The 27,239-nt window shown below is 55.6% G+C and overlaps 2 protein-coding genes across 9 annotated transcripts; both read left to right on the forward strand.

Annotated features, from left to right (window-relative positions):
• The first annotated feature begins 340 nt into the window (after positions 1-340).
• On the forward strand, positions 341-17,284 carry DDR1 (discoidin domain receptor tyrosine kinase 1). 8 transcript variants are annotated; one of them, XM_019717383.2, is made up of 20 exons: positions 359-492; positions 3,546-3,707; positions 4,570-4,625; positions 6,266-6,395; positions 6,488-6,590; positions 6,786-7,014; positions 8,380-8,527; positions 8,782-8,890; positions 9,319-9,505; positions 9,616-9,862; positions 10,390-10,485; positions 10,606-10,757; positions 11,608-11,773; positions 12,554-12,664; positions 13,756-14,000; positions 14,173-14,300; positions 14,534-14,752; positions 15,226-15,460; positions 16,035-16,184; positions 16,305-17,284. In XM_019717383.2, the coding sequence occupies exons 4-20, from the start codon at positions 6,308-6,310 to the stop codon at positions 16,443-16,445; spliced, it is 2,754 nt and encodes a 917-aa protein (XP_019572942.2). In that variant the 5' UTR covers positions 359-492; positions 3,546-3,707; positions 4,570-4,625; positions 6,266-6,307; the 3' UTR covers positions 16,446-17,284. The 8 variants fall into 8 exon arrangements, with proteins under 8 accessions (XP_074188736.1, XP_019572942.2, XP_074188737.1 ...); XM_074332635.1 differs by lacking the exon at positions 12,554-12,664 and having other exon boundaries at positions 341-492; XM_074332636.1 differs by lacking the exons at positions 4,570-4,625; positions 12,554-12,664.
• Positions 17,285-21,390: 4,106 nt separating this feature from the next.
• On the forward strand, positions 21,391-27,188 carry GTF2H4 (general transcription factor IIH subunit 4). The gene is made up of 14 exons (XM_019717374.2): positions 21,391-21,579; positions 22,222-22,364; positions 22,635-22,739; positions 23,080-23,211; positions 23,460-23,556; positions 23,646-23,734; positions 23,949-24,060; positions 24,204-24,272; positions 24,469-24,552; positions 24,801-24,933; positions 25,389-25,519; positions 26,157-26,204; positions 26,366-26,444; positions 26,907-27,188. Exons 2-14 carry the CDS (start codon positions 22,225-22,227, stop codon positions 27,077-27,079), a joined length of 1,392 nt encoding a protein of 463 aa, XP_019572933.1. The 5' UTR covers positions 21,391-21,579; positions 22,222-22,224; the 3' UTR covers positions 27,080-27,188.
• The last annotated feature ends 51 nt before the right edge of the window (positions 27,189-27,239 follow it).

Genomic DNA, 27,239 nt, shown 5'->3' on the forward strand with positions numbered 1-27,239 from the left:
CCTGAGAGATGGAAGTGAATTGTTAGGGATCCAGGACGTCCCTAAAGGACCACCCGCCAATTCTAGTCTCTCTTCTCGCACCTCATGGCTGTCTGTCCCTTTTGCTTGGACCCTCCCCCTCGGCCGGACCAAACACCCACTGCCTCCTAGCCTTCAGCCAAAGCCAGCACAGCTTTCCCCCTAGCTGCCTTTCTTTATCTCCCTTTGTTCGGGGGCTCTTTGTCTGCAGTCTCCCTTGGTTCAGTTTCCCAGTCCTCGGCTTCCCCTCCCTTTCTCCCCGGCCAGACTGCTCCCTCCCTCTCTGCGGGGGCCGGGAGGCTCGGCGAGGGGAGCCAGGCTGGGTTGCCATGGTCACATTGAAGCTGGGGCAGCTGGCCCGGGCAGCTGCTCCCGGCCCCCAAGGGCGGACAAAGCCAGGCGGCATTGGCAGTTTCAGACTTGGAACCCCAAAGGCCTGAGACTGGGGGGCTGGGACCCAGAATTGAGCTGGAGGTGAGAAGAAGGAAACCAGAGCTGAACTGTGAGGGCAGGAGTGGGGACTTAGCTGGGCCCTCCCCTCGAGGGAGGGACCAGGCAGTCCACGCTCTAGGTGTGGTGGGAGGAGGGGAGCTTGGCAGGCCTGGCAGGGAGGAGGGGAAGGATGGAGCATAGAGTTTCACACTGTGGGCTGAGGGTCTAGGGTGTCCCCAGGGGTAGGTCTGCAGCCTCTGTGTCCTGATGCCCAGAAATGAAATAGGTTTCATTCCTCTTTTACCTCTGTCCCCCGTGGTCTGTCTCACAGTTGCCCCGTCCTTTTTTAGCCTCTTACTCTTCTCATCTCCCCATGTCCCTGTGTTTTAACCCTCTTCCTCCTCTTCCCCCATCTTTCAGTTTCACTGCAAACCTTTCTTCTGTTCTCTGTCCTTGTTTCTTACACCCTTGGTCTGTCTGTTCACTGCTCAGGGATCTTCACTTTCCTGCCCTCCTCTCCAAGTGTCCCCACCCTTTCCCCTGCCTCCACTCAGTTCCCTCGTGCTCAGTCCAGCATTTTCCTCCCCAGACCTCCGGCTTCCACCTTCTGCTGGGCGGCGTGCGCTTCACCTCCTTTCCCTCCTCTCTGAGCTCCGCTCATCCTTGGGCTCACTGTATCTCCTGCCTGTCTGAGTCCTATCACCACTGTCCCAGCTTTCTCCATGCCCCAGGCCACCCACAGCTGAGCTCAGTGGCATCTTTCTCCTCCTTCCACTTGTGGGCCTCAGTTTCCCATTTGTACCCAGGCCTGACTCATGCCCAGGGCTTTGTCTACCCCCTCACCCTGCCCACCACCAGCCAGTTCTCACATTCCCCAGCTGCTGACCCAGCTCGCTTGTTCCAGAGGCAGCTGTACCTCCAGGGAAGGGGACTGCAGCTCATGGGGGGCTCAATACGGTTCATCCTCCCTCTCACTGGTCCTGCTGGGCATCCTTGCCCTGGCCAGGTGGTCTGTAGGCCCAAAGCTATTCTCTCCTACATGCCTCTCCTCACATTTTTTTTTCAGTGGTTTCCCCTCCTCTCTGAGGGAAGCCTGCATGGAAGGGCATGGATGGGGGAGGGGAGGGTCCTTTGGGGGCTCAGGAGGACACAGGGCCTCTGGAGTTGGGAGTGACACAGGAGATGTGGTGTGGGCTCTGGATAGGTGGGTGGACATTTGGTCTTGGTGCTGCTCTGGGGCCCTGGGATGGCTGGGGTTTCCCTCACTGGCCCCTGGGAATCTCGGCTCCGAGCCCCGCATTCCGGTCGGCTCCAGCCCCCTTTCCACTGTCACTTGACTCCGCAGGGCCCCAGCCCTGCATCCCTGCCACTCCTCTAGCCCTGGGCGGGTTAAGGTGGGCATCACCGATTAGGAATTTCTCCTGGGGGCGCCATAGGGGGCAAGGGTTTCAAGATTTTATGGTTAACTCTACTATTCGTAATGGGTCCCTCTGTCTGGCACAGCCATGCCACCTGGCCCGGGTCAGCGTGGGCCTGGGGTGTGGAATGTCCCACCGGAGTGTAAGAGCTGCCCAGGTGAGGTTACTAGGGACACCCTGGCCCCACCCCCAGCATGACTCCACCCACCGCCCAGCCTCTCCCGGCCCAGATTCCCCTGCGACCATACCGTGTCCTGAGGGTAGGTGCTCTGGGGGAACCCTGGGGTTTGGTCAGAGGGGGACGATGGGAAGAGGCAATTCTCTGAGTGATCCTGGGCTGTCTGTTAGTGAGTCCCTTAGCAGGTGGGGAACCCTTAGATTTGTGTGTTGTCTCCTGGGTTGGAGCTCGCGCCCATCTGTGCCTTGGCTCTCCCAGGGGCCAGTCTCTTCCTGGTGATCTTTTGTCTGGGTGGGACTTTGTGTTTCTTTCTTGGGACTGGTGTCTGGAACTGCACGTGAGGTGAGTTTATATCTGCTGTGAGGTGCAATGGGGTGGAGCTATGCAATGGAGAGAGCTTACTGCGCTGGTGACATTAGGGGTCTGCAGGTGGGGTTTGGAGAGGTGGGCCCCAGGAGTGCCCAGCGCACTGAGCACCTCCCAGCACAGCTCTCTGTCCGACCCACCCCACGCAGCAGCTCGCTGTCTGTTGGATTTGTTTACCCAGTCTCCTTGTGTCTGCTTTTCTCTTTGCGCCGCCCCCCTCCTCCCCACCACTCATTTTGTCGAGGTCTATTCTTGCCATTGATCAGACCCTTCAACCCCACCAGGTCCAGAGCTGGCTGGGCCTGAGGGAGACCTGCCCTGAGGAGGACTACTGGGCCTTGAGCAGGGAGCCCAGGGCACCAGGGCCTGGGAGCCTGGACTCCAGTAGAGTTGAGGGGAGTAACTGGAAGGCGGAAGTAGAGAGAGGAAGGGGCTAGCAGAGAGGTGCAGGCCAGTCAGGCTCTGGAGCAATGGAGGTTGGGGTGTAGAGTACCAGAGGCCCAGAGGGTGCCGGAGAGAAGCAAAGACTGGTATGAAAAGTGGGTCTGGAGGGCTGGGGGGCTTGTTGGACAGGTGAACCCTGCTCCCTTCCCCCATCCACACTCCTGCTTCTGGGCTGGGCCCCAAGCCTGTGGGAACCTGCTCCTTCCCGGTGCCCTGGGGCTGCTCCCCTTCACCTCCCTCTCTAGGAACTGAGCCCAGAAAAGGGGGAGTAGGGAGGGGGGTCATCCCCTCACGGGGCCTGGGTGTGTGGGAGGCCCCAAGCCGGGCTGCAGCCGGCCACCGAGGCCTCAGCTCGGCGGGTCTCTCTTGTGGGAAACCTGGAGGGGTGGGTGAAGGGAGCTGTGGACACCGCACCGCGGGAGGGGACCGCAGGGTGGTTACCAGGGAGGCTGGGCCTGGGGATGTGGGTGGGCGGGGCGCGGCGGGGCCGAGCGGAGCGCTGGGCTGGTGGGCGGCGCCGGGCGTGGGAGCGGCGGGGCGGTGGGGCTACCGCTCCGGGAGGGACAGGGAGGGCCGCGGCGGGAGCGCGCCGAGCAGGGGGAGCCGGCAGGGAAGAAGAAGGGGGGCCAGGCGAGGGAGGCGGCGCCTGGGCCAGAGCCGCCCAGCCCTGGCTCCTCTCCCCGGAACAGGCCCCCGACAGCTGCTCTGGGAGCCGCCGCCGACACCCGAGCCCCGCCGGCGCCTCCACTCCCGTTCCTGGCTCCCGCCGTCTCCCCTCCCCTCGCCGGGACGCTGGCATCGCGGCCGCACTCCGGGGCCGGACGCCTGGGTCGTGGGAAGAACGATGAGAGGTAGGGAGAACGGCGGAGGACCCTGCGGGGCGGAGGGGCGAGCGCGGCGGCCGGAGGGTGGGGGCCCGACGCGAGAGGCGGGACGTTCCCGGCTGCACTCGGTTGTCCAGCTCCTCAAGCCCGTCCCTGCTCGCCTCCCCGGCACTCTGGCTTACTGTCTGCAAATGCAGGAACCTCCTGACCTCGGGAAAGTGTGTTCCAGCTTTGAGGAAGGACCTCCCTTACTCAGTATGGAGACAGGTGCTCCCTTACTCAGTATGGAAGACAGTGGCCCCACTGAATCATCTCCTCCTCCCTCGGAGAAATGGGCCCGCCCTCCCACCTGGCCAGTCCCTGCGGCCTCCACCCAACCAGCTCCCCGTTGGGCAACCTGACCAATGCCCAGCAGAGAGGGACTGGCAGCCTGACCTGCCAGTGGCAGCCAGCCGCTCAGCCACACTGGATGGCCACCTGGTTCTGCCGAGAGATGAGGAGCACCTTCCTCAGTGCCCCCACCCCCACGCCTTCTCCCCAGCCTTCACCCCACAGGTCCCCTGCTGGCTGGACATTCCTTTTCAGCACCTCCACCCCAGCCAGAGTCTGGTGCTCAGACTCACTGTTGCTGAGGGCATGTAGGTGTGTCCAGACTTGAGTGGTAGAGTGGAGACAGGTGAAAGCAGAATGGGGGATGCGTGGCTCATCCTTACTGCTACTCCAGCGTCCAACTTCCCACTCCCTGACTTCTCTCCGGCTTAGTCACTGTGTGTGTTAGGTGATGGGCCCCAGTCCTATGGGGATCCTGCCCTCTAGGGCCAGAGTGTGTGTGTTTTCCACAGTCCTCTGATCGCAGGAGCATGTGGTGTCTGTCATTTCATGTTCACAGGTGTCTGAAGATGGTTCTTCACTAAGTGATGGGCTTGGACTTTAAAGAAGACCAAGGTGTGGATGGAGCCGATGTGTGTATGAGCGTCTGTGTTTGCCCTGGCTGGGTGGGAGTCTACATGTGTAATGGGTTCACGTGGATGTCACATATGTCTGTTACTGAAAGCCTAGGACAGGTTGTCTGTGAGACACAGAGGTGTGTGTGCTACAGCTAGCCTGTGTTCACAGCAGGCTCTGTAAGTCCGCGTGTCTGACCATGTGTGTGCGTGTGTTTGTGTATATACAGAGCTGTGTGGGTGTTGTCCATGGTGGGGTAGGGGTGGGGGTTGGGAGAGGAGGTGAAGGACCTGCCTCAGTGTCTGGCCCCTGGTGTGTAATTGGTTATAATGGGGCAGGGTGAGGTGGGGTTGGGGTAGGTCTTCTGGATTGGGGATGTCAGAGGATTGCCCCAGGCAGCTGTGCGGTTCTCTGCTGGGCTCTGTGCTGCTCTATTTACCTCTTGCTTTGTGTTTCTCGCCCTGCCTCCCCCTGCCTCCTATCCTCTGCCTGTCTTTGTATCTGTGCCCGGGCTCCTCTTGCTCCGTCTGGCTCTGATGACTCATCCGGGATAGGCATGAAGGTTACTCAGGGGAACAAGGGCCCGCTGTTCCCCACAGTGGTGGGGGTGGAGAGTGGCACCCAGGAATTCCAGGCCCCTGCTCCTGGCTCCTGGACCCCCAAGGGACCAGGCATGTTGCCTCTGGTTCTAGCTCTCCTTTGATAGCAGGATGCCCCCCGCAACTCAGTCAGCCCCCTCAGCTGCTGCTTCAGAGCTGTGGGGTCTCAGCTGCCTCTTACATTCCTGCCCTAGAGCATTGTGGGAGCAGCTGGAGGAGGACAAAGGGATGGGGGAGTATCCCCCACTCCTACCTCCTGGGGTGACCTGGCTTCCCTGTCTTTAGACCCGCCCTCATCTCCAAGGCAACTCAGCCTTTTCCTCCACCCTGGGCTCTTCCTTCAGAGGCAGCCCCCTTCAGAAAGTGGGAACTGGGGGGACAGGTGGTCTGGTCTTAGGAAGGGAAGGCAGGGCAGGGAGAGCTGGGGTATGAGGGGTGGAGCTAGGAGTCCCTCAGGATTCCAGGGTCTGGAGGAGAGGACAGGTCAGAATAGCTTTTCCTGCACTGGGCTGGGGAGGGTAGTACCCCAGTTCACAAGGAGGTTTCAGTTGGAAAGGTTTTAAGCAGGGGGGAAAGCTGCTTCGTCCCCAGTGAGGAAGAGCAGGGGTTCTCAAACATTCATGGGCACAGATCACTGGGGGATTGTGTTAAAATACAGATTCTGACTAAGCAGGTCTCTGGTGGGCCTGAGACCCTAAATTTCTCCCAAGCTCCCAGGTGCTGCCTACGTGGCTGGTAGAGGGACCACACTGGGCCTAGCAGGGCTACAGGGGACCGTGAGGTTGGAGGGAGTTGGGGTCCCCCACTTGTCTTTGAATTTTGGGCAGCTAGGTGGGCAGGGGACCAGCATTTAGCCCAGTGTCTGGCACATGGGAAGCATTCTAAAAATATAGCTGAGGCTGTCAAACCACTCCCATTGTCATTTTACTGCTGTTATCCCCAAAGTTGCCCATTCTGTCTCTCTGTCTACTATTGCTGGCTGTGACCTGATCTCCCTGATTGCACTTTAACTTACCCCCTTACCCATTTTGTCCCTTACAGAGATGCTGCCCCCACCTCCTTAGGCCCGAGGGATCAGGAACTATGGGGCTAGGGGCCCTCTCATCTCTGCTACTGCTGCTGTTCCTGGTGGCAACTGGAGATGCTGATATGAAGGGACATTTTGACCCTGGTGAGGAGACTGGCTCCTGGGTCCCTGAGGGCTGGGGCTTGGGAGTCAGAGAGTCAGGCGCCTTGACCCTCTATGTGCCTGTATTCACCCAGCCAAGTGCCGCTATGCCCTGGGCATGCAGGACCGGACCATCCCGGATGGGGACATCTCTGCCTCCAGCTCTTGGTCAGACTCCACTGCTGCTCGCCACAGCAGGTATCTGGCATAGCGGGGCTGCCCTGGAGGGAACTCCTGGGGCCTCTGTTCCAACCCCTCTGCTCAAGCCAGGTGGCTTCTGCGAGGGCCAATGCCAAGGAAACCGCCACAGTCCTGGGGGGGTGGGCTTCAAATACTAGAGCCAGAGGCAGACCCAGGGCCAGATGTTCCCTGTGACCTCCTGCCTCCTCCTAGGCTGGAGAGCAGCGACGGGGATGGGGCATGGTGCCCTGCAGGGCCGGTCTTTCCCAAGGAGGAGGAGTACCTGCAGGTGGACCTGCGGCGGCTGCACCTGGTAGCTCTGGTGGGCACCCAGGGACGGCACGCTGGGGGCCTGGGCAAGGAGTTCTCTCCCAGTTACCGGCTGCGGTACTCCCGGGACGGCCACCGCTGGATGGACTGGAGGGACCGCTGGGGTCAGGAGGTGAGGCTGAGAGGGATACCACCTGGGAAGGGTAGCTGTCCTCTCCTCTAGCTGCACATTAAATGCCACCTATCCACTGACAGTTCTCCAGTTCATACCCTCTCCTGCCCTTGAGCTCCATGTGACGCACACCTGACCAGCTGCTGGACCTTTCCATCTAGGTGTCTATGAGTGTCTTGAACTTGCCATCAACTTCCCCAGCTGAACTTGAGTCCCATTCCCATCCCAAGCCGGTTCCACCCCCAGTGTTCTCCAGCTCAGGAAATGGGACCACCATTTGCCCAGTTGTTCAGGCCGTGAGCTAAGATGATAGCTCTGATTCCTCTTGTTCTCTCACCTCCTACTTCCAGTGCCTCAGCAAGTCCAGTCTGTTAACCTCCACGATGTGTCCTGAATCCAGCCACTTCCCACCATCCCCGCCACCCTCCCCGCTTAGATGAAGGCCGTCTGTAGTCTCCACACTGTTCCCCCTGCTTCTGCCCTTTCCTGCCTGAAGTCTGGTCTCACCCTAGAGGCTGCATCCAGTGTACCTTAGAACATGCGAGACAGGTGCCACACATCTGACTCACAGCCCTCACTGGCTCCCCACTCTGCCAGAATGAAAGCTGAGCTCCTTCTTTAGTCCGAAGCTGGGCCTGCCTTGCCCCTTGCTGCATCCCTTCCTCCTGCCTCCTATTCTTGCCCCACTGGGGGCCACGCTGGTTTTCTTGCTCTTCCTGGGGCAAGCTAGGGCTCATCCCACAGCGGCGGGACAATTTCACTTGCTGTTCTCTGTGCCTGGAAAGCCCCCATGTCCACAGATTCTTCCTCACTCCATTCAGTGTCCCCCTCTACCCCCACCCCCCATGGCACCTCCTCAGAGAGCATTTTCTGACCTCCCCCTGCTGCTCTGGCCCACATCTGGCCTCTTGTTCTTCACAGCTGCTTCTCCTGGGGAACTGTCTTATAGGGGAAAGGCTGGTGTTCACCAATGAGAATGTGCCTTGAGGCACAGAGGGCTCTGGGCCAATGCCTGTGGAGTGGATGGGGTGGGGGAAGCCTGAAGCTGGGGTGCAGAGCTGTGAGGACTGGGTGGAATCCGGCACAGTGGGATGAGTGGCTTTGAGACAAATGGATGGAGCCAGGCACAAGTGGGAGAGCTGGCACTGGAGTGGGAGAACAGACCATTAGCTGAGAGCGGTGTCAGAGGTCTGTGCTGCAGCTCCTCGATTCCCAAATGCCTGGCAGCCCCACAGCCTGTGTGCTTGGCGACCCCTTCATGGTCTCTGTGTGGCTATTGTGGGCTGGGCTCAGGAGCAGCTGGTGATGAAGTTAAATCTGACCTGGAGCCTTTCCCACCCATCTACCCTGTTTCCTGGCCCACAGGTGATCTTAGGGAATGAGGACCCTGGGGGAGTGGTGCTGAAGGACCTTGGGCCACCCATGGTGGCCCGACTGGTTCGCTTCTACCCCCGGGCTGACCGGGTCATGAGTGTCTGTCTGCGGGTGGAGCTCTATGGCTGTCTCTGGAAGGGTGAGTTGTTCAGGCTTCTTGCCCCTGATAATTTGTTTCCTGTCCTAGGGAGAGGGGCATGGGCCTGGGGAGAGGGACATCCAAGATCCTCTTTCTCCTGTTGGGAAGCGGTCACTGAGTGAGAAGGAGACTGGCCAGCATTGTGTCCTCCATGCCAGTGTGTCTGTGGGGGGTGGTACGAGAAAGGGGACTGCTGCAGGGGGGGGGGGACAGAGGCTGGGATCTCTTACACCCCTCCTCCCGCCCTGCCCCAGATGGACTCCTGTCTTACACAGCCCCCATGGGGCAGACGATGTACTTAGCTGAGGCCGTGCACCTCAACGACTCCACCTACGATGGACACACCACACACACAGTTGGCGGGTGAAAACAGCAGGCTTTGCAGGACGCAGAGCCTGGGATGGGAGGGAGGACCAAGTGGGTGGGGTGGGGGTTGGTATTTCTGGTCTGTGAGATGGAAGAATGGGGAGGGGGATGGATTAGATGGGGCCTCAAGGGACAGAAACAGGATTGAAAAGCACCCACTAGCTCCTGTGATGCTTTGTGTGAATTAGAAGAAGGTACCCCTTTGCTAACACATCTGTTGGAAATTGTCACAATAAATACACCATAGGGTAAATGGTGTGTGCTTTGTGCAGCATGTGACTCAGAGTACCCATCATAGTCTTGGGGGTGGGAAGAGAGCCACATGAGGTTGGCCAGGCCACTGCCCGGGTCGGGGTTGCAGAGCACCTGGACAGGCGACACTTCCTTCTCTTCCTACATCCTCTTCCTGGGCCCCTCCTCTTTAGGCTGCAGTATGGAGGTCTGGGCCAGCTGGCAGATGGTGTGGTGGGGCTGGATGACTTTCGGAAGAGCCAGGAGCTGCGGGTCTGGCCAGGCTATGACTACGTGGGTTGGAGCAACCTCAGCTTCCCCAGCGGCTATGTGGAGATGGAGTTTGAGTTCGACCGACTCAGGGCCTTCCAGGCCATGCAGGTAAGTGTAGCCAGCTCCCAGGCAGGGCTCTGAGACCAGGGAGAGTGGCCCTGGGGAGCTCACTGGGCTCTCCTGGCCTTGACCCTGTGTCCCTCCTTCCCTCCCGCCAGGTTCACTGTAACAACATGCACACCCTGGGAGCCCGCCTGCCTGGTGGGGTGGAGTGTCGCTTCAAGCGGGGCCCGGCCATGGCCTGGGAGGGCGAGCCGGTGCGCCATGCCCTGGGGGGCAGCCTGGGGGACCCCAGAGCCCGAGCTGTGTCAGTGCCACTGGGCAGCCGTGTGGCCCGCTTTCTGCAGTGCCGCTTCCTCTTTGCTGGGCCTTGGTTGCTCTTCAGTGAGATCTCCTTCATCTCTGGTAAGTCCCTGATGTGGGCTCAGTGCCCAACCTCTGCCACCCTTCAGTGCTCCAAGGTACCCGGCCCTGACCCCATATCTACCCATTACCCATGAGACTTCCCAAGCCATTTGAACCCCTTCCTCCCCCTTCTCCCTCACCTGTTTCTGTCTTTTCTTTATGAGCCTCTCACGCAGGACTGATGTTGAATGAGTATGGCAGTGCTGCCTATTAAAATATTGAAATACTGTGCGCAGGTCGGGAAATAGCCTCTTCTCCAAGCCTCCTGCTACCAGGATCCCCGCCCTGCTCTCCACCCCGCCCCCAGCCCTACATCTCCCCACAATCCAGCAACTGAAAGGTTAACGTGCACCACAGCCAGGCACCTCCAGACCCCTAGGACCCTATTCACACCCCCCTTCTGATTGGCTGGGACATGTGTTGAGTATCAACCCTGCTCCCACTCCTGGCTGGGTGACTGAGTTCCCTGGGGTCTCCCTGCGTCTCTCCTCCTGTCTGACTCCCTGTCTTCTCTTCCTTCTCCCCAGATGCGGTGAACGACTCCTCCCCGGCGCTGGGGGGAACCTTCCCACCAGCCCCCTGGTGGCCACCTGGCCCACCTCCCACCAACTTCAGCAGCTTGGGTGAGTAGCCCTGGGGCCTCCTCCCTCCTCCGGGTGGGTCCTGTGCCGCCGCTCCTCCCTGGGCACCCTCCAGCTTGGGTGAGAAGCCTCCTGCTGTCCTGACCCCCCTGCCTCCGCCAGAGCTGGAGCCCAGGGGCCAGCAGCCCGTGGCCAAAGCCGAGGGGAGCCCGACGGCCATCCTCATCGGCTGCCTGGTGGCCATCATCCTGCTGTTGCTGCTCATCATCGCCCTCATGCTCTGGCGGCTGCACTGGCGCAGGCTCCTTGGCAAGGTGGGCGGGGCAAAGTGGGCGGGGCAAGGTAAGGGGAAATGGGTGGGGCAAGGTGGGCGGGCCACGTGTCTGCAGAGTTGGGGTCCCTGGGGACCCGGGGCACAACCTAACTAGAGTAGTTGGGGGAGGGCTTAGTAAAGAGACCACTTATAAAAGTGAGGGTGGAGTACATGGAAATCAAGAGTAGTGCAGTTCCCCAGGGCTAGACACCACAGAGCAGTCACCATCAGGCACCATGGGACATCATCCACCAGGACTTGAGAGGAGGCGGCATTTACCAGAATCCGGGAGCGAGTCTATGGAGAGGGCGCCTCCAGGGGGCGGCAGACTTGGGTTCAGGAATGCAACTAGCCTGAGTCCACCCCTCAGGGAGGGGCTGGGAGAATAATCACCCTGATGTCACTTGCCACCCCCACTTTCCACCATCACTTTGCACCAGCCCTCCAAACTACTGCTGGGGCTCCTCTCTGGCCAACCCAGACCCAATCTGTGGATGCAGTCCACACTGGTCAGCCTCTTGGGACAGAAGCTGTGTGGGAACAGGTGGAGACTGGAGCTGGAGGAGTGAGAAGTCTGGCACACCCCAAACCCGTAGCTTTTGGGTGCTAATCCCGGTGGTGACGAGCATTATTATGGACCAGTCAGATTTGGGTGGGATTCCATCGTGGGATATTATGGAATTCACTTAAATGCTCTTGATCCTGTTTCTTTACCTGTGAAGTGAATAGTAGATACAACTGCAGGACTGTTGTGAGGACCGAAGGAGAGAACATGAGTATAGCATTTAACAAGGACCTGGGATGTACGTGTTAAGCAGTAACACCTCACATTTTACCTTCCCCATGACAAGGCTGAGCGTCGGGTATTAGAAGAGGAGCTGACAGTTCATCTCTCTGTCCCTGGGGACACCATCCTCATCAACAACCGCCCAGGCCCTCGAGAACCACCCCCTTATCAGGAGCCCCGGCCTCGTGGGAATCCACCCCACTCTGCTCCCAGTGTCCCCAACGGCTCTGGTAAGACCTGCCTTGTTCCAGTTCTACCTCACTTCTCTGCCTGTTTTCTTATTGTGTTCCTTTCCCATTCCCTTCTTTTCCTGTCTTCCCCAGTTTCAACTCACTTTATATCTGTGCCCCTGGTCACCACCCACTATGTCATTCCATGTCCCTACCATATAATCTCCCTCAAGAATGTCCCATGTATTACCCATAATCCCCAGGGTCTCATCCTGTCTCTTTGTCCTATCTTCTCTGTTGGGCCCTCTCATTGTGTCTTCTTGGCCCCTCTCCTTTCTCCTAGACTCACTATGTTCCTTCCTTCCTTCCACCCATCCCTCCATCCATCCTTCCATTTATCCATCTATCTATATTCACACATCATTCATTCATTCATCATGTATCTATCATTTATCTATCCATCCATCATCTGTCTATCCATCTATCCATTCATTTATCCTATCCATCATCTATTCGTCCATCCATCCATCCATCCATCCAACCATTCATCCATCACCCACCTATCCATCCATCTATCCATATATATTCATATATCCATTCATCCAATCATCCATTAATTTATCATCCATCCATCATCCATTCATTTATCCAGACATCAATCTATCCATCCATTCATTATCCATCCAGCTACCCAGCACTCTTCAGGTCCTTGTTTTATCCTGTCTCTCTTAGTGCATTCGTTCCCGTCAGCCCTGGTCCTGCCCTATTCCTGGTCTTCCTGTCTGTCTAGCCTTGAGTCTCATCCCTTCCCCGTGTCTCCCCCCCTCCTTCTCCCGACAGCGTTGCTGCTCTCCAATCCGGCCTACCGCCTCCTTCTGGCCACTTACGCCCGTCCCCCTCGAGGCCCGGGCCCCCCCACACCCGCCTGGGCCAAACCCACCAACACCCAGGGTAAGCCCCTCTGCCCCTGGGCTCTGCCAGGCTCCCCGTACCTCTACTGGGGCAGGGAAAAGTCCTCACACCTTGCACTCCATCCTCTCCTCACTGTGGCCTCTTTTGCTCTCCTGAGTTCCCACAGAAGATGCTTTTGTGCCCTTAGCTCTCCTCTGCTGCTGCTTGCTCCTTTTTAAGGCCTTCCCCTTGAGCTGAGGCGTAGAAAGCTCGCTGGTTCTCAGTTCTGCCCTCTCCTCCTCTTCCACCCCATCTCTTCAGCTCTCCAGAGCCAGAGAGGCGGTTTCGGTGGTGGCCCAGGTTCTCCTGTAACTCCTCCTTTGTTCTCCCCTCTCTCTAGAGCTGCGAGGAGGGCCTCTCACCCTGGGTGCTTGCCTTCTCCCCCCATGTGTCCTCTCTCTGCAGTCCCAGAGGTGAAGGCTCATGCCCCTGCCCTCTCTGTCTGCTCTCCCTCCCCTTGGTGTTGCCTTCTCATTGTCACCCTTCTCCAGGGCTCAGAGGGGACAGCTCTGCCTCCTCTCCTCTGTCTGTAGACCCCTTGTTGTGCGGGCCATGAAGAACTGTTCCCCTCCCCCCTCTCTGTGTGCCCGTCTCTGCTTGTCTTTGAGCTTGGTGTGTTGGTTCAGGGAGGGTTTGGATAACCATGGCAGGGAGGGGCCAAGGCTGAAGGGGGGGCGGGGGGGAGAACAGCTAAGTGAAAGGGAGAGGCTGGCAGTGAGTGGGACAAAGGTTTGGAAAGTGGAGGGTGACTGTCCTCCTTCAGATGGTGGGAAGAGCAATTCCTCTTCCACACAAGACTTACCTCAAGGTCTCTTGGGATGTGCTGGGATTCCTAGAGAATAAGATTTTATGATACTTTTTGCTCAACCATCTCCAATGCCCTGAAAACTCTGGAACGGCTAACTCTTATCCCATGCCAGTGTCTCCTCTGGTTTGACGGTGGTGGGTGGAATACTAGGAAGATGATGGAGGGTAGACCCAGTCTCACCCAGCTGGGAGACAGGGCTCCCCTGGGAGGCGGGGTGTGGAGGACACGGCTTTCAGGGGCTATTCCTGACGCCTCTCCTGTCTTCTTTCCCTCACCCCTCCAGCCTGCAGTGGGGACTACATGGAGCCTGAGAAGCCAGGCGCCCCGCTTCTACCCCCGCCTCCCCAGAACAGCGTCCCCCATTATGCCGAGGCTGACATTGTCACTCTGCAGGGCGTCACCGGGGGCAACACCTATGCTGTGCCTGCGCTGCCCCCAGGGGCGGCTGGGGATGGGCCCCCCAGAGTGGATTTCCCTCGGTCACGGCTCCGCTTCAAGGAGAAGCTTGGCGAGGGCCAGTTTGGGGAGGTAAGGATGATCCCTGCCGGCCCTCAGTAGTGTCTGACTCTATCTGGGGCTTGGAAGCCATGGCCACACATCCTCCTTGGCCAGGAACCCGTCGTCTGTGACTGTTACCCCAGTTGACTCTGTGACCTTGGTGAACCTTGTGACCACCTAGCAAATGACTTTCTTTCTCCAGGTGCACCTGTGTGAGGTAGAGAGCCCTCAAGATCTGGTCAGTCTTGATTTTCCCCTTAATGTGCGCAAGGGACACCCCTTGCTGGTAGCTGTCAAGATCCTACGGCCAGATGCCACCAAGAATGCCAGGTGAGGACCAGGGATGGCATCTGTAAGAAGGCAGGGGAGGTCATGATGAGAGGGAGTGCTCTAGAGAGAATATGGTAGGGACAACAGAGGGGTGTCTGGGAAGGAGGTTCCCAGGCCCCAGGCCCCACGTCACCAGAGAGAACATGTGTGCCGGGCGGGGCTCTGGTCTGCGTGAGTGGGGGAAGGGCAGGTCAGTCCCTCCGTTTCCCCACTACCTTTCTCTGCCTCTGCAGGAACGACTTCCTGAAGGAGGTGAAGATCATGTCGAGGCTGAAGGACCCAAACATCATCCGGCTCCTGGGCGTGTGTGTGCAGGACGACCCCCTCTGCATGATTACCGACTACATGGAGAACGGCGACCTTAACCAGTTCCTCAGCGCCCACCAGCTGGAGGGCAAGGCGGCCCAGGGGGTCCCTGGGGAGGAGGAGGCTGCACAGGGGCCCACGATCAGGTACCCACTTACCCAGGCTGCTCTTCCCTGAGGGTGCCCAAGAGGGTCTCCTCTCCCCTTGCTCCAGCCTGGTGGCAGAGGGGAGCAGGGGCTGAAGAGGCAAGTCGGGTCCAGGCGGGGGCCTGGGGACATGCTCATCCCCGAACTTGAAGGGCAGAAAGGCTGGCGATGATGACAGTGAGGGTGCTGAAGGGACGTGCAGCCTGTCAGGAATCTCCCCATGCCACTGTCACCCTCACTGCCCGAGTCCAGATCGGGTTGAGTAATAAAAGTGCTAGGTCTGGGGTCGGCTGAGCCAAAGGAAAGTTGCGTGGGCACCTATACGCTGGCCTCCACCTGGGCCTCCGCTCTCTGCGTGGGAAGTCGGCGTAGGCTGGTCATGGGGAGGGAGCTACGCCTCCTCTCCTGGGAATCTGTGAGGTGGGGATGACCAGGGCTGCCCCCCACCGTCTGCCTTTGACTCCCTTACTCAGCTACCCGATGCTGTTGCACGTGGCCGCCCAGATCGCTTCCGGCATGCGCTATCTGGCTACACTCAACTTTGTGCATCGGGACCTGGCCACGAGAAACTGCCTGGTTGGGGAAAATTTCACCATCAAAATTGCTGACTTCGGCATGAGCCGGAACCTCTACGCCGGGGACTATTACCGTGTGCAGGGCCGGGCGGTGCTGCCCATCCGGTGGATGGCCTGGGAGTGCATCCTCATGGTGAGAGGCCCGAGAGAGGCAGGCAGGGCGGGCCACAGATTGCCACTTGGAGCTCTGGTATCACTCAGTCACTTGCCTTTCCTGAACTGCAGTTTCTGCAGCTATAAAGTGAGGCTTTGGTCCAGTGCTCTGTAAGGTCCCCTCTGGCTCAGGGACTGGAGAAAGCAGGGAGCTATGGTGTGATGGGAAAGGGCCCAGGAGCCAAGAGTGGGTACGAGAGGTGGAGCCAGGGTAGCAGAGCAAGAGAGACAGAGGGAGAGATGAGGGTAGAGATAGGTGGGGATGAGTTGGGAGCTACTCAGGACCAGAAGACAGGGCAGGAGGATGGAAAGGAAGGATGGTCGAAGAGGGAAGAGGTGACAGGGAGACGACTAGAGCCCGAGAAAGAAGGCAGAGGCTGAGGGAGGGAGGGACAGGCTATTGGGAAACAGCCAGCTGCAGAGAGTAGAGCACCCAGCGTTGGGAGAGAGTCAGGCTGGGCAAGTGCTGAGTGCACGTGACCTTCTGTGGGGAAGGGAGGAGGGTCTGTGTTGCCTGATGCCTTTCTCTGCCTGTTGCCTTATCCATGTACCAGGGGAAGTTCACAACCGCGAGTGATGTGTGGGCCTTTGGGGTGACCCTGTGGGAGGTGCTGATGCTCTGCCGGGCCCAGCCCTTTGGGCAGCTGACTGATGAACAAGTCATTGAGAACGCAGGGGAGTTCTTCCGGGACCAGGGCCGGCAGGTCAGAGCAGACGGGAGCCCGGAAGACGGGGCCAGGGGGCTGGGAGGGCCAGAGCCTGTCATCTCGGGACTGAAGAACCTCTGTTCTCTGCCTTTCGTCCACACTGCTGCCACTATGTAGGTATACCTGTCGCGGCCACCTGCCTGCCCACTGGGCCTGTATGAGCTGATGCTTCGGTGCTGGAGCCGGGAGCCTGAGCAGCGACCACCCTTTTCCCAGCTGCACCGGTTCTTGGCAGAGGATGCACTCAACACAGCGTGAATCATGACCCCCAGCCGCCCCTCCCTCCTCAGGGAGGGTTTCGGGAAGCCAGTGGCACAAAGAAGAGGAGCTAATGGCACCTCCACTCTCCCCCTAACTGCCCTTCACCTCTGAGAGAGGGGCAGTGTGACCGAAGGTGGGCTGGGCCTGCCAGGAAGCTGATGACCTCCCTTCCTCATGCCCCCTTCCTGCTCCTCTTCTAGAAGCTTCTGCCACCCACCCAGCTGGCCCTGTGGATGGGACCGTCTCAGACCTCTTCTAGCCATCCCTTGGGGGAGGGTGGGGGCAAATACAGGGCAGACACTGGACATGGCCCCCTGGAGCACCTGGGCCCCATTGGACAACACTGGTTCCTGGAGGGAAGGCTGTGCCCCCCAGCCTCTCTCTTTCCGGCACACACTGGACCCCACTGGCTGAGAATTTGTGGAGTGAGGAGGACAAAAATGGGAGAAAGACGTTCCCTTGTGCCTACTCCTGGAATTGTCCTCAGCTCTGGCTTCTCCCCCTCCATCCTCTGAAACACTGGACCTGGGCTTGATCCCGCCCCCAAACCCCTGTCATGCCCACCTCCCATCTGCCATGTTGTAGCTAGAACTTCTCTAAGCCTGTATGTCTCTGTGGAATAAATACTGGGATTAGGGGAAAGAGGAAGCAAAGGCCTAGGGCCCGGGGGTTGGATATCTCTATCATAGCTGCCACATTGGTTTTTCTATAATCACTTGGGTTTGTACATTTTTGGGGGGAGAGAGACAGATTTTTACACTAATATATGGATCTAGCTCAATGCAATTTTAATCCCCTGCACTAGGCAGGTAATAATAAAGGTTGAGTTTTCCACAGCTGTGAGGTTTCTTGGGGTTTTGGTAAAATCTGCCTCCTGCCCCTCCCTTCCCCCATCCCATTTTCTTCTCTTTTTCCTCCTCCCCGTTCCATTGCCTACCACGTATTTTGCCCAACATAGTGTTCTGTGTCTCCATAAGCCAGGTCCTTGCCTGTGGGACCTGAGGTCCCACATGAATGTATGAACCTTGTCAACTCCAACACAAGCTTTGCAGGAGGCCGGGAGGTAGGTGGATTAGGCCTCGGGTCTTTACCTCGTTTGACCCATTGACCCCTGTGGCAGCCTGGCGAGATGGGATTCCGCCTCAGAATTACGTTTTAAAATCCACTAAAAGGAGGGTGTGTATGTATAGATATATGATTATAGAGGAAGTCAATTGAAAAGAGTTCACAAAAATGTTAAAAAATTATATATGAACATGGTTCTTTTAAATATATTTAATAACAAGATCTAGTAACAACTACGGACATTGCCAAATAGTGTAACGATAAACGACATTCTGAGATTTCTACAACTGCAGTGGGATATGAAAATAGCTGTGAATACAAGCCACACGCTAACACTGCTGAGGGCTTTGCTCATGTTCGTGCTTGGAGGGAATGCTACATTTCAGTTAGAGGTGGGTAAAAATAGAGGTGTCTTTTTTTCCTAGCCCACATTCTAGGACATGCCCCCCCAAGGGTCTGGAAGTCCCCAGTGGATAATCCCTGGATTAGGCTGATCAAGTGTGTAAATCACCTAATGGGTGTGAGCTGTCTCGCTGGGAGCCAGAAGCAAGAGCCTGAATGATCTCAGGCTTGGAAGGATGAGGCACAACCACCAAAAAAAAATTTAACAAAGTTAGAAAGAAAAAGAAAAATCAGTTGCAAATATTAGGAAAGACATGATGGTAGTTCATGTGAAACAAAGGTCATGGCTGATAGTCACAAAATGAGCCAACTGGATAATGAGGATAAAAATAAAGACAATTTAATCTTAGGTTGAATTATAGGCCCTTGGGGTCCAGGACACAGATCTGAGTCCTGCTGAAACCTACGCTGGCCAGATCACTGTGACCCATGATTTAAGACGGGCACTGACAGGTCAAGAGTTTAGAAGCCAGAATGCATAATGGTGAGCAATGGAAGCCTGCAGTGAGCGGAGAACTCCCAAATCTCTAGCTCAGAACTCTCTTTGAAGCTCTAAACCTGTGCAGCCACCTAGAGGTCCACAGGAAGTGCAAATCCTGTCAGTCTCAGCATGTCCAAGCTGGCCCCTCCCACGTCATCTCCTGGCTCAGCGAATGGCAGCACTATCCACTCAGTTGCACAAGCCAGAAACCTGGGGATCATCCTCGACACCCCTTTCCCCTACTCTCCCCTCACAAATCCAGTCTATCACGAAGCTCTGTCGATTTTGCTTCCCTACTGTCCCTTCAATCCCTCATTTCTTTCCATCTCCATCTTGCCTGGTCTCCCCTAGCATCTGTTCCCACTCCACTCCAGTTTGCTCCCTCTCTGCCCTGCAGCCAGAGTGACCTTGAAAACACAGAAATCCGACCTCATTCCATTATTTCAAACCCTTGAATGGCTACCCATTGACATCAGAATAAGAACAAAATCTTCTTGGCCAACCTTGGCGGCCCCCACCCCTCCTTCAGGGTGGGTCCTTCCCACCCTCTCTTTGCACCACTGGCCTTTCAGTCCTGCCTGCCACAGGGACTTCATAGCATGCTGTCCCCATCTGGAACACAATTCCCTGCTGTCTTTGCTTTGTTAACTCCTGCTTGTCCTTCAGCAGCCTTCCCTAACTTGCCAACTAGGTCAGATCCCCTCTTGAGGCTCTCAGAGAACGGGACTCGCTTCTTTATAGCACTTACTACGGGGGTGCCATTTTACTTTTTTTTTTGGTTAAGAAAATGTTTATTGAGCATCTACTATGTGCCAGGTGCCATGCTTATTACATATCATATCTTATTTAATATCACAGCATAGGAAGTAGCTAAAATTATTGCCATTTCACAGAGAAGAAAACTGTTAGGTTAAGCCACTTGCCCAAGGCAGCACAATGGTAAAGGGTGAAGCTGGTGGGAAGCAGCTCAGGACTCCTGGATCTCTGTTCTCTCTCCAGGATGCTGCCTGAGGGGAGGAGGGCATGAACTCTACATCACAGGAAGTTTTCTCAGCACAAGTTGGATAGCCTTATTACGTCAGGGAGCTCTTTCTACAGTTCAGCTCCCAGGAGCCCAGGCTGATTTTCTTCTTGAAGGCCAGTTCCCAGAACTCAGTCTGCTTGGTTCCTGCCATCAGACACCTGCCCTCATCCACTGCATCCCTCCAAGCAGGGGTCAGAGCTCCTTGATGAGGGAAAAGGTCTAAATCTGCACCATCCAATCCGTAGCGACTACTGAGCACTTGAAACGGGGCTAATGTTGACTGAGGAACTGAATTTAAATTTTGTTTGAGTTAATTTAAATGTAAATAGCTACAGGTGGCTAGGCTCCTGTTCTGTATGGTGTAGCCCCAGTGTTCCCCACATTGTAGAGAACTGTGACCTGATCTACCCAGCCCCCTTTGCTTGCTCCCATCAAAACGACCTCTGAGTTTTACACACACATGAAAGCTTCTTACAAATATGGCATTGGATTGTGTACGCCATTTTGTAATCTGCGTTTCTTCCACTCATGACAGGTCGTATGTAGCTGTCAGTATGCATAGTGACCTCCTCTCTAAGTGTTATCCAGTATTCTACATGTAAGGATCCACATTTTATCTAACCAACTCCTAATAATGGACACTTAGGCTGTTTCCATTGTTTTCATAATGCAACAACAAACACACTCCAATAAACGTCTTTGCACCCAGGTGGGAGAATTTCAGTATGATACATTCCTAAAACGGTAGCCACATTAAAATCCTTGGTATATACAGCCAAATTGCCATTAAGAAAGCATGCCTCTATTAACCTTCAACAAAAGTATACGAGTATCCTCATATTCTCACATACATCGAGGTAGTCAAGTCTTAATTGTTTTTTAATTGGATGCTATTGATTCTTTGATTTACTTTTCCTAAATTACTAGTGAAGTTGAGAGGTTTTTTTCATTTGAAGTCATTTGTATTTCTTCTGTTTATCGCCTATTTTCTATTTTGTCAATCTTTCCATTGTGATGTTACTTTTTCTTATTGCTTTGTACGAGTTCTTTGTATTTTGTCCATTTTATCAAATACTTCTTTCCAGAATGTAATTTTAACTGTACTTAACACAAAGAAGCTTTCTCAGTTTTGTGGCATTCTTTGAGGATTTTAAACATTGATTGCTAAAGAAACGGAACAATGAAACAAACATGGGTGGGCTACAAAGCACGGCAAAGTCTTACACAGTCCTTATTACCATTTTAGTCCCTCGTCCCTGGAAAATGTACTTAATATCCCTGCTTCGGTACTTTCTAGTCCAATCGCGGGCAAATTTTATCTCACTAGACTTTGGTCTTCTGGTCTGTAAAATGCGAATAATAAAACTTGCCTTATGAGAACTTAGGGAAGCCTGTAGCTCCGGCCTTGGCTGAAGACGTTCCCTTCCCTTTCGCTGCAGTAGGTTCATAAATCAAATCAGAGCATACAATTTTTTAAATTGTATTTACTAGTATCTTCTAACTAAACGGGAGGCGGAAGCACGGTGGACATGGCAACTAGAGCCAGTTAACTCCTAACTCGCGAAAACGCTCTGTAGAGCGGTTTAGCCAATTTCACCTGGGTCAGCTGAGCTCACGGAACCCAGTTTCCAGCGTGTCTAAAACTAAGCGCCTTACCACCCAGCGTCTCCACGCCTCCGCCAGTAGGTCCTCGGGGTACTTCTTCTCCCAGGGTCCCGCCTCCCGTACCGGTCGGGTAGGCCCGCCGTTGGCGGCGTGGGTGGAGAGAGACGCGGAACCAAGTGACCCGGCCTCCGGTGCCCTGAGCTCTCCCAATTAAAGGCCAGGCTCCGTTCTCGCTGTTTCCCCGGGTGCCTTTTGGGAGCTGTAGTCAGACGCGCCTCAGCCGGCTCTGGGGTGAGCAAGTACAAAACTCCAATTCCCAGTGTGCTCCGCGGCGGGCGAGTGCAGCGCCCGTTCTTATCCTACCCACTTGTTCTCTCCCCTTCTGAATCCTCTACTCGGGGCTCCTGTCTGTGAAATCCTTCGTCGCTCTCCCCATCTTTTTCTCTCATTTTTCACCATACTTTTCCCTATTTCCCAGAGCCAGTGCAAGGCCCTGGTTCCGATTAAGCGACGGCTTGAGACTCGGGTGCACGCGGGGGAACTGACCCAGAGTGGTAAGGGGGCCGGGACAGAGCGGGTGGTGGAGTGTGAGAGTTGAGTGAGAGAGAGGCGAGTAATGGGAGGAAAGTAGCGAAGTTAGGAGGTCGGACGGTATGGATCAGGTTGAATGGGGTGAAGTAGTCTTTGGAGGGAGGAAGGAAAAGGAGAGGAAAGAGGTGGAATTAGAATCGAGAGACATGGAGGGGAAAGGTAGTTTATTGCCGTACCCAGCAGAAGGGGGATCAAGAAATAGACGGGAAGGTCTGACGGATTTAGAGCTTATAAGTAGATCCGACCAGGAGAGGTGGAAGGGAGAGATGATTGGGCTCAAACAAGTCTCTTTGTCACTGCTTAGTAAAGATGAGAAATCACTGGTACACAAAATGATTTTGCAAATATGGGACAATGAAAAATTCTGTTACTTGGAAATTGAGTGAAAACTGGAGTTGAGGCCAGAAGTGGGGTGAGAAGGCAGGAAAAGAGGGGAAGTCAGTCAGGTTTGGGAGAAACCAGAGGAGATGAATGACATGGAAAAGGGAACCATAGAAAAGATGGGTTATTGTGGGGGCCAGTGGATCTGGGATCAGAATGAGAAAGGTGAGGGGAGACACTGGCATGGATTGAGGGATTGCGTTTCTAACGCTTGCATCTTTCAGGTGATGGAGAGCATCCCGTCAAGGGGTGGGCTGAACCGAGTACATCTACAATGCAGGAATCTGCAGGAATTTCTAGGGGGCCTGAGCCCTGGGGTATTGGACCGATTATATGGGCACCCTGCCACCTGTCTGGCTGTCTTCAGGTGAGGGTACCCTTCACGGCAGGGACCATGGTGGGGAAATGTAATGGGGCCTGCAGACTGGGATAAGTTATCATGGATAGAAGCTTCGTTCTACAGGGCTTAGAGATTAAAGTGTGTCAGGCCAAAACAGATGGTGTTTGTTGGGGCAGCAAGACTGGTCAAGGGGTGGAGGGTGAGATGAGATGTTTGAGAGGCTAAGACACAGGTTGAGGGCAGAGATGCAGATCTAAGGCAGTTGCTGACAGTAACATGTTTCCTCTCCCCCTGCAGGGAGCTCCCATCTCTGGCTAAGAACTGGGTGATGCGCATGCTCTTTCTGGAGCAGCCTCTGCCACAAGCTGCTGTAGCCCTGTGGGTAAAGAAGGAATTCAGCAAGTGAGTGCTGTATTCTCAGCCAGATACCGATTTCTCAATGGCTAGATTTCCCCAACTGCTGTTCCTTGGAACATTTTTCAGGAAATATTAATGGGTACACCATAAGACTTGCAATTAAATAAGTTTGGGAAACTGTATACTGTATTTTCCCTCTTGGAGAGTTGTGAGGTCTATAACAAGGCTCTGGCAGGCATTATAGTAAAGACATTTGCCTTAAGACACTGATTTCACTGTGAAACAGTAATCCAAGGACTACTAGTTCAAAAGCAGAAATGGAGGCCTTCATGGGCCTTCTTTTTGTTCTCCAGACACATCTGTCACCTCTCTGCTTCTGTTTCAGAGCCCAGGAGGAAAGTACAGGGCTGCTGAGTGGCCTCCGTATCTGGCACACCCAGCTACTCCCTGGTGGTCTCCAGGGCCTCATCCTCAACCCCGTCTTCCGCCAGAACCTCCGCATTGCCCTTCTGGGTGGGTATGTCACTCCATCTCCTCCTAAGCTAGGCCGGGGGAACTCAACTTCTGGAGGGGGCGCTCCTAAGGGACCTCTCTGGAACCTTGTGGGCTCCACCTTTGGCAGCTCCTTAGCAATAAGTTGGACCAGATGCATGGTGTAGGAAATGCCTCCCACTCATGGCCCATGGGGACAAAGGTAGAAAGAGGGCAGAGGAGTGGGCAGGGGACACAGGCAGGGCTCCTTACTCTTGGCCCATCCTGGCATAGGGGCAAGGCCTGGTCCGATGACACGAGTCAGCTGGGACCAGACAAGCATGCCCGGGATGTCCCGTCACTCGACAAGTACGCCGAGGAGCGATGGGAGGTGAGAACTTGGGACTCTGTGTGTGTCTCTGCTTATGCTCCTGCTTCCCATGGACCCCAGAGGCATCTCTGTTCTCCTCCATTCCTCAGGTGGTCCTGCACTTCATGGTGGGCTCCCCCAGTGCAGCCGTCAGCCAGGACTTGGCTCAGCTCCTCAGCCAGGCTGGGCTCATGAAGAGGTGAGGAAGCCCGAGGTACAACAGCTCCCGGCTTTGACATCTCCTTGGGTCACTGCCAAACTGAGTGTCCAGGCGGGTCAGGATTGGAGGGCGTTGAAGAAGGACAGCTGAGTGGAGTACAGCGAGAGATAAACCAAGAGCAGACGTGAGCGGACGGTGGGGCTGGTGGCCGTTCTGTGCACACCTGTCCCATTGTCCCTCTCCACGTGTCTAGTACCGAGCCCGGAGAGCCTCCCTGCATTACCTCTGCTGGCTTCCAGTTCCTGCTGCTGGACACCCCTGCCCAGCTCTGGTACTTTATGTTGCAGTACCTGCAGACAGCCCAGGTGAGGAGGCCAAGGTCTGCTTGTTGGTGTGCTCTGCTCTTCTCAGGACACACTGAGAGATTACTGCCTACAGACTGTTCCCTGATTTTCTCTCATTTTCTCCCTCCCATCCCGTCCCCTTGTCTGTGCCCATTCCTCCCTAGAGTCGGGGCATGGACCTAGTGGAGATCCTCTCCTTTCTCTTCCAGCTCAGCTTCTCTACTCTGGGCAAGGTAAGCAGGGGGCTGGAGCTGGGGGTTCGGGTGGGTGAGCTGAAGGGGAGCGAGATGGGGAGGGGAAATGAGGCTATGGGGCAATAGAGTGAAGTAAGAATGAACAATCAGAGATGGGAAAAGAGGGAGTGAGTTTGTGGTTTGGGAGAGGGAGATGGGATGTGTTTGGACCCTAGCTGCTACCTCTCTTCCCCAGGATTATTCTGTGGAAGGTATGAGTGATTCTTTGTTGAACTTCCTGCAACATCTTCGTGAGTTTGGGCTTGTTTTTCAGAGGAAGGTATGAGCACCCAAATACATGGCTTCTAGGGAAGAGGCAGGGTGGTATGTGGCGTTGGCCTTTAAAAAGGTGTGGGGTTTCAGGAGGCAGCAGGAAGCAGTTGCCAGGACTGAATACCTGGGTCCCTTGGGGGAGAGAAGTGGGGAGTTGAGATTCTGCACTGGGAGGGATCTGATGTCTTAGGAAGGATGATGTCGGGCAGTGACACCTGAGAGGGAGCCCTCTGCCTTTCCCTCCTGTCCTTTCAGAGGAAATCTCGGCGTTACTACCCCACCCGCCTGGCCATCAATCTCTCGTCAGGTGTTTCTGGGGCTGGGGGCACTGCACATCAGCCAGGCTTCATTGTTGTGGAAACCAATTACCGACTGTATGCCTACACCGGTGAGGCAGCAGAGGGCCCCTGGGAAAGCAGGTTGGGGGTGGGTTGTGAGAGCAGGTTGAGAGCAGGTTGTGGACGGCTAGCACCAGGGGAAGGGAGCAGGAGGGAATGCCAGTTTTTGTTCAGATTACTGGGTACTTTATAGATTTCTGACATGTCTCATCACACTTGAAGGAAGGGATCCAGGGAGTCTGGGTGTGGGGTCAGCCCCCTCATCCCCTCTTCCTGTCCCTGGGTATGGAGTCAGCCCCCTCGTCTCCTCTTCCTGTCCCTGGGTATGAGGTCAGTCCCCTCGTCCCCTCTTCCTGTTCCTGGGTATGGAGTCAGCCCCCTCGTCTCCTCTTCCTGTCCCTGGGTATGAGGTCAGTCCCCTCGTCTCCTCTTCCTGTCCCTGGGCATGGGATCAGTCCCCTTGTCCCCTCTTCCTGTTCATTTCTTCTTCCTGTCCCTGGGTCAGAGTCAGAGCTGCAGATCGCCCTCATCGCCCTCTTCTCGGAGATGCTCTATCGCTTCCCAAACATGGTGGTGGCGCAGGTGACCCGGGAGAGCGTGCAGCAGGCCATCGCCAGTGGCATTACAGCCCAGCAGGTATTCTCACTGGGGAAGGGAGTGGCAGGAAGACAGGCTGCACTTAGGCTGTGGGGTACAGGTGGTCAGCTTATGGAAGGCTAGCACCAGGTCTGTACATTAAGGTGGGAAGTTGTCTGAGCATAGACAAGACACAGGAGATGTCAAGGTGTGGGAACAGGCAGACCCTTAAGGGGAAGAACTTGGAGGGAGGAGGTATAGCTCTGGATTTGTGTCTTGGCACCACCACTTCCTAGATGCATAAAGAGCCTACTTGCTTCATTTCTCTCAGCTTTCGTTTCTTCAGCTGGAAAATGGAAACAATGAATTTTCATCTCACCGGGTTGTTGGGAGGATTCAGTGTGAGAATAGCAGTAAAACATTTAGCTCAGAGCCTGCCACACAGTAAGTGCTGCTATTTGAAAGAGAAACAAAAGAGACTATGCAAAGGGCAGATGTGCCAGAGAAGGAATAGCAGACATGACCAGTGGGAACAGCAACTTGGGACAACAGCTGAGTAAGGAATGGGCTGACAATAGTCATGTACCTATGCGTTTTTAAACAGTAAGTGGATGTTCCAGTGATATCGGGTGACGGCCACAGTGGCTTTCCTGCCCTCTTATTCGAGTCTTTGATTGCATTCTTGTCTGTCTTCTAGATCATCCATTTCCTAAGGACAAGGGCCCACCCAGTGATGCTTAAACAGGTACAAACAGGTACCAAGCTGCGGGAGGCTGACAGCCCCTGGCACTTGGTGATGAAGTGATGGAAAAGAGAAAGGAACAACCAAATCTGGGGAATGTGTGGAGGGCTGGGGTTGTCCGGTGCAGTCTTCCAGAATCTTACAGCCATGCCTTGCCCCTGCAGACACCTGTGCTGCCGCCCACCATCACGGACCAGATCCGGCTGTGGGAGCTGGAAAGGGACAGACTCCGCTTCACTGAGGGTGAGTGGCTTCTGATGGTCGATTGTTGGTCATTGGCCAGAGGAAGGACAATTCACTCTTGATGCATTTTATTTACTTTTCGTGTGCTGCATGAGCTGGGAGAGAAAAACTGGCAAGAGACTTTTTATTTTGGGGTGAGTCGGTGGTAGTAAATAAAATGTCTCAAATCAGTGCAATTTGGATTTAGCGAGAAGAGGGAAATTGGGAGGGGTAATTCACAGTAATTTCTCTGGTTTTGGTGAGCATTAATGGGTTTTCTTACTGTATTTTATTGCCTTCCTGAATATGGTTGGATCACACTAGTGTTCAGATGAGCCCTGGAAGGGACAAGCATAGAGGATTCGTTTTTAAATGGTGGTGGGTGACAAGGCCAGCCCACTGCCCTGAGGCTGCCACAGAAAGGCTCCGCGCCTCACGTTCTGGCCTTCTCTCTCCCCACCTCTCCCTTCCTGCGGACCCCAGGCGTCCTGTATAACCAGTTCCTGTCGCAAGTGGACTTTGAGCTGCTGTTGGCCCATGCGCGGGAGCTGGGCGTGCTGGTGTTCGAGAACTCGGCCAAGCGGCTCATGGTGGTGACGCCTGCTGGGCACAGTGACGTCAAGCGCTTCTGGAAGCGACAGAAGCACAGCTCCTGAGAGCGCGGACTGAGACCGGGCGGGGCGGGAGGCGGGCGCGGCTCCGGAACTTAGGGTTTTTTAACTCACACTTGGGGACTCGAATTGTTTAATAAAGTTGTGAAAATGAGCCTGGCAGCCGCGGACGCCGCCCCCCCGCGCTTCAGCTTTCCGCGGCCGG

This window comes from Rhinolophus sinicus, linkage group LG05 (assembly GCF_036562045.2).
Source record: "Rhinolophus sinicus isolate RSC01 linkage group LG05, ASM3656204v1, whole genome shotgun sequence".
Lineage (NCBI taxonomy): Eukaryota > Metazoa > Chordata > Mammalia > Chiroptera > Rhinolophidae > Rhinolophus > Rhinolophus sinicus.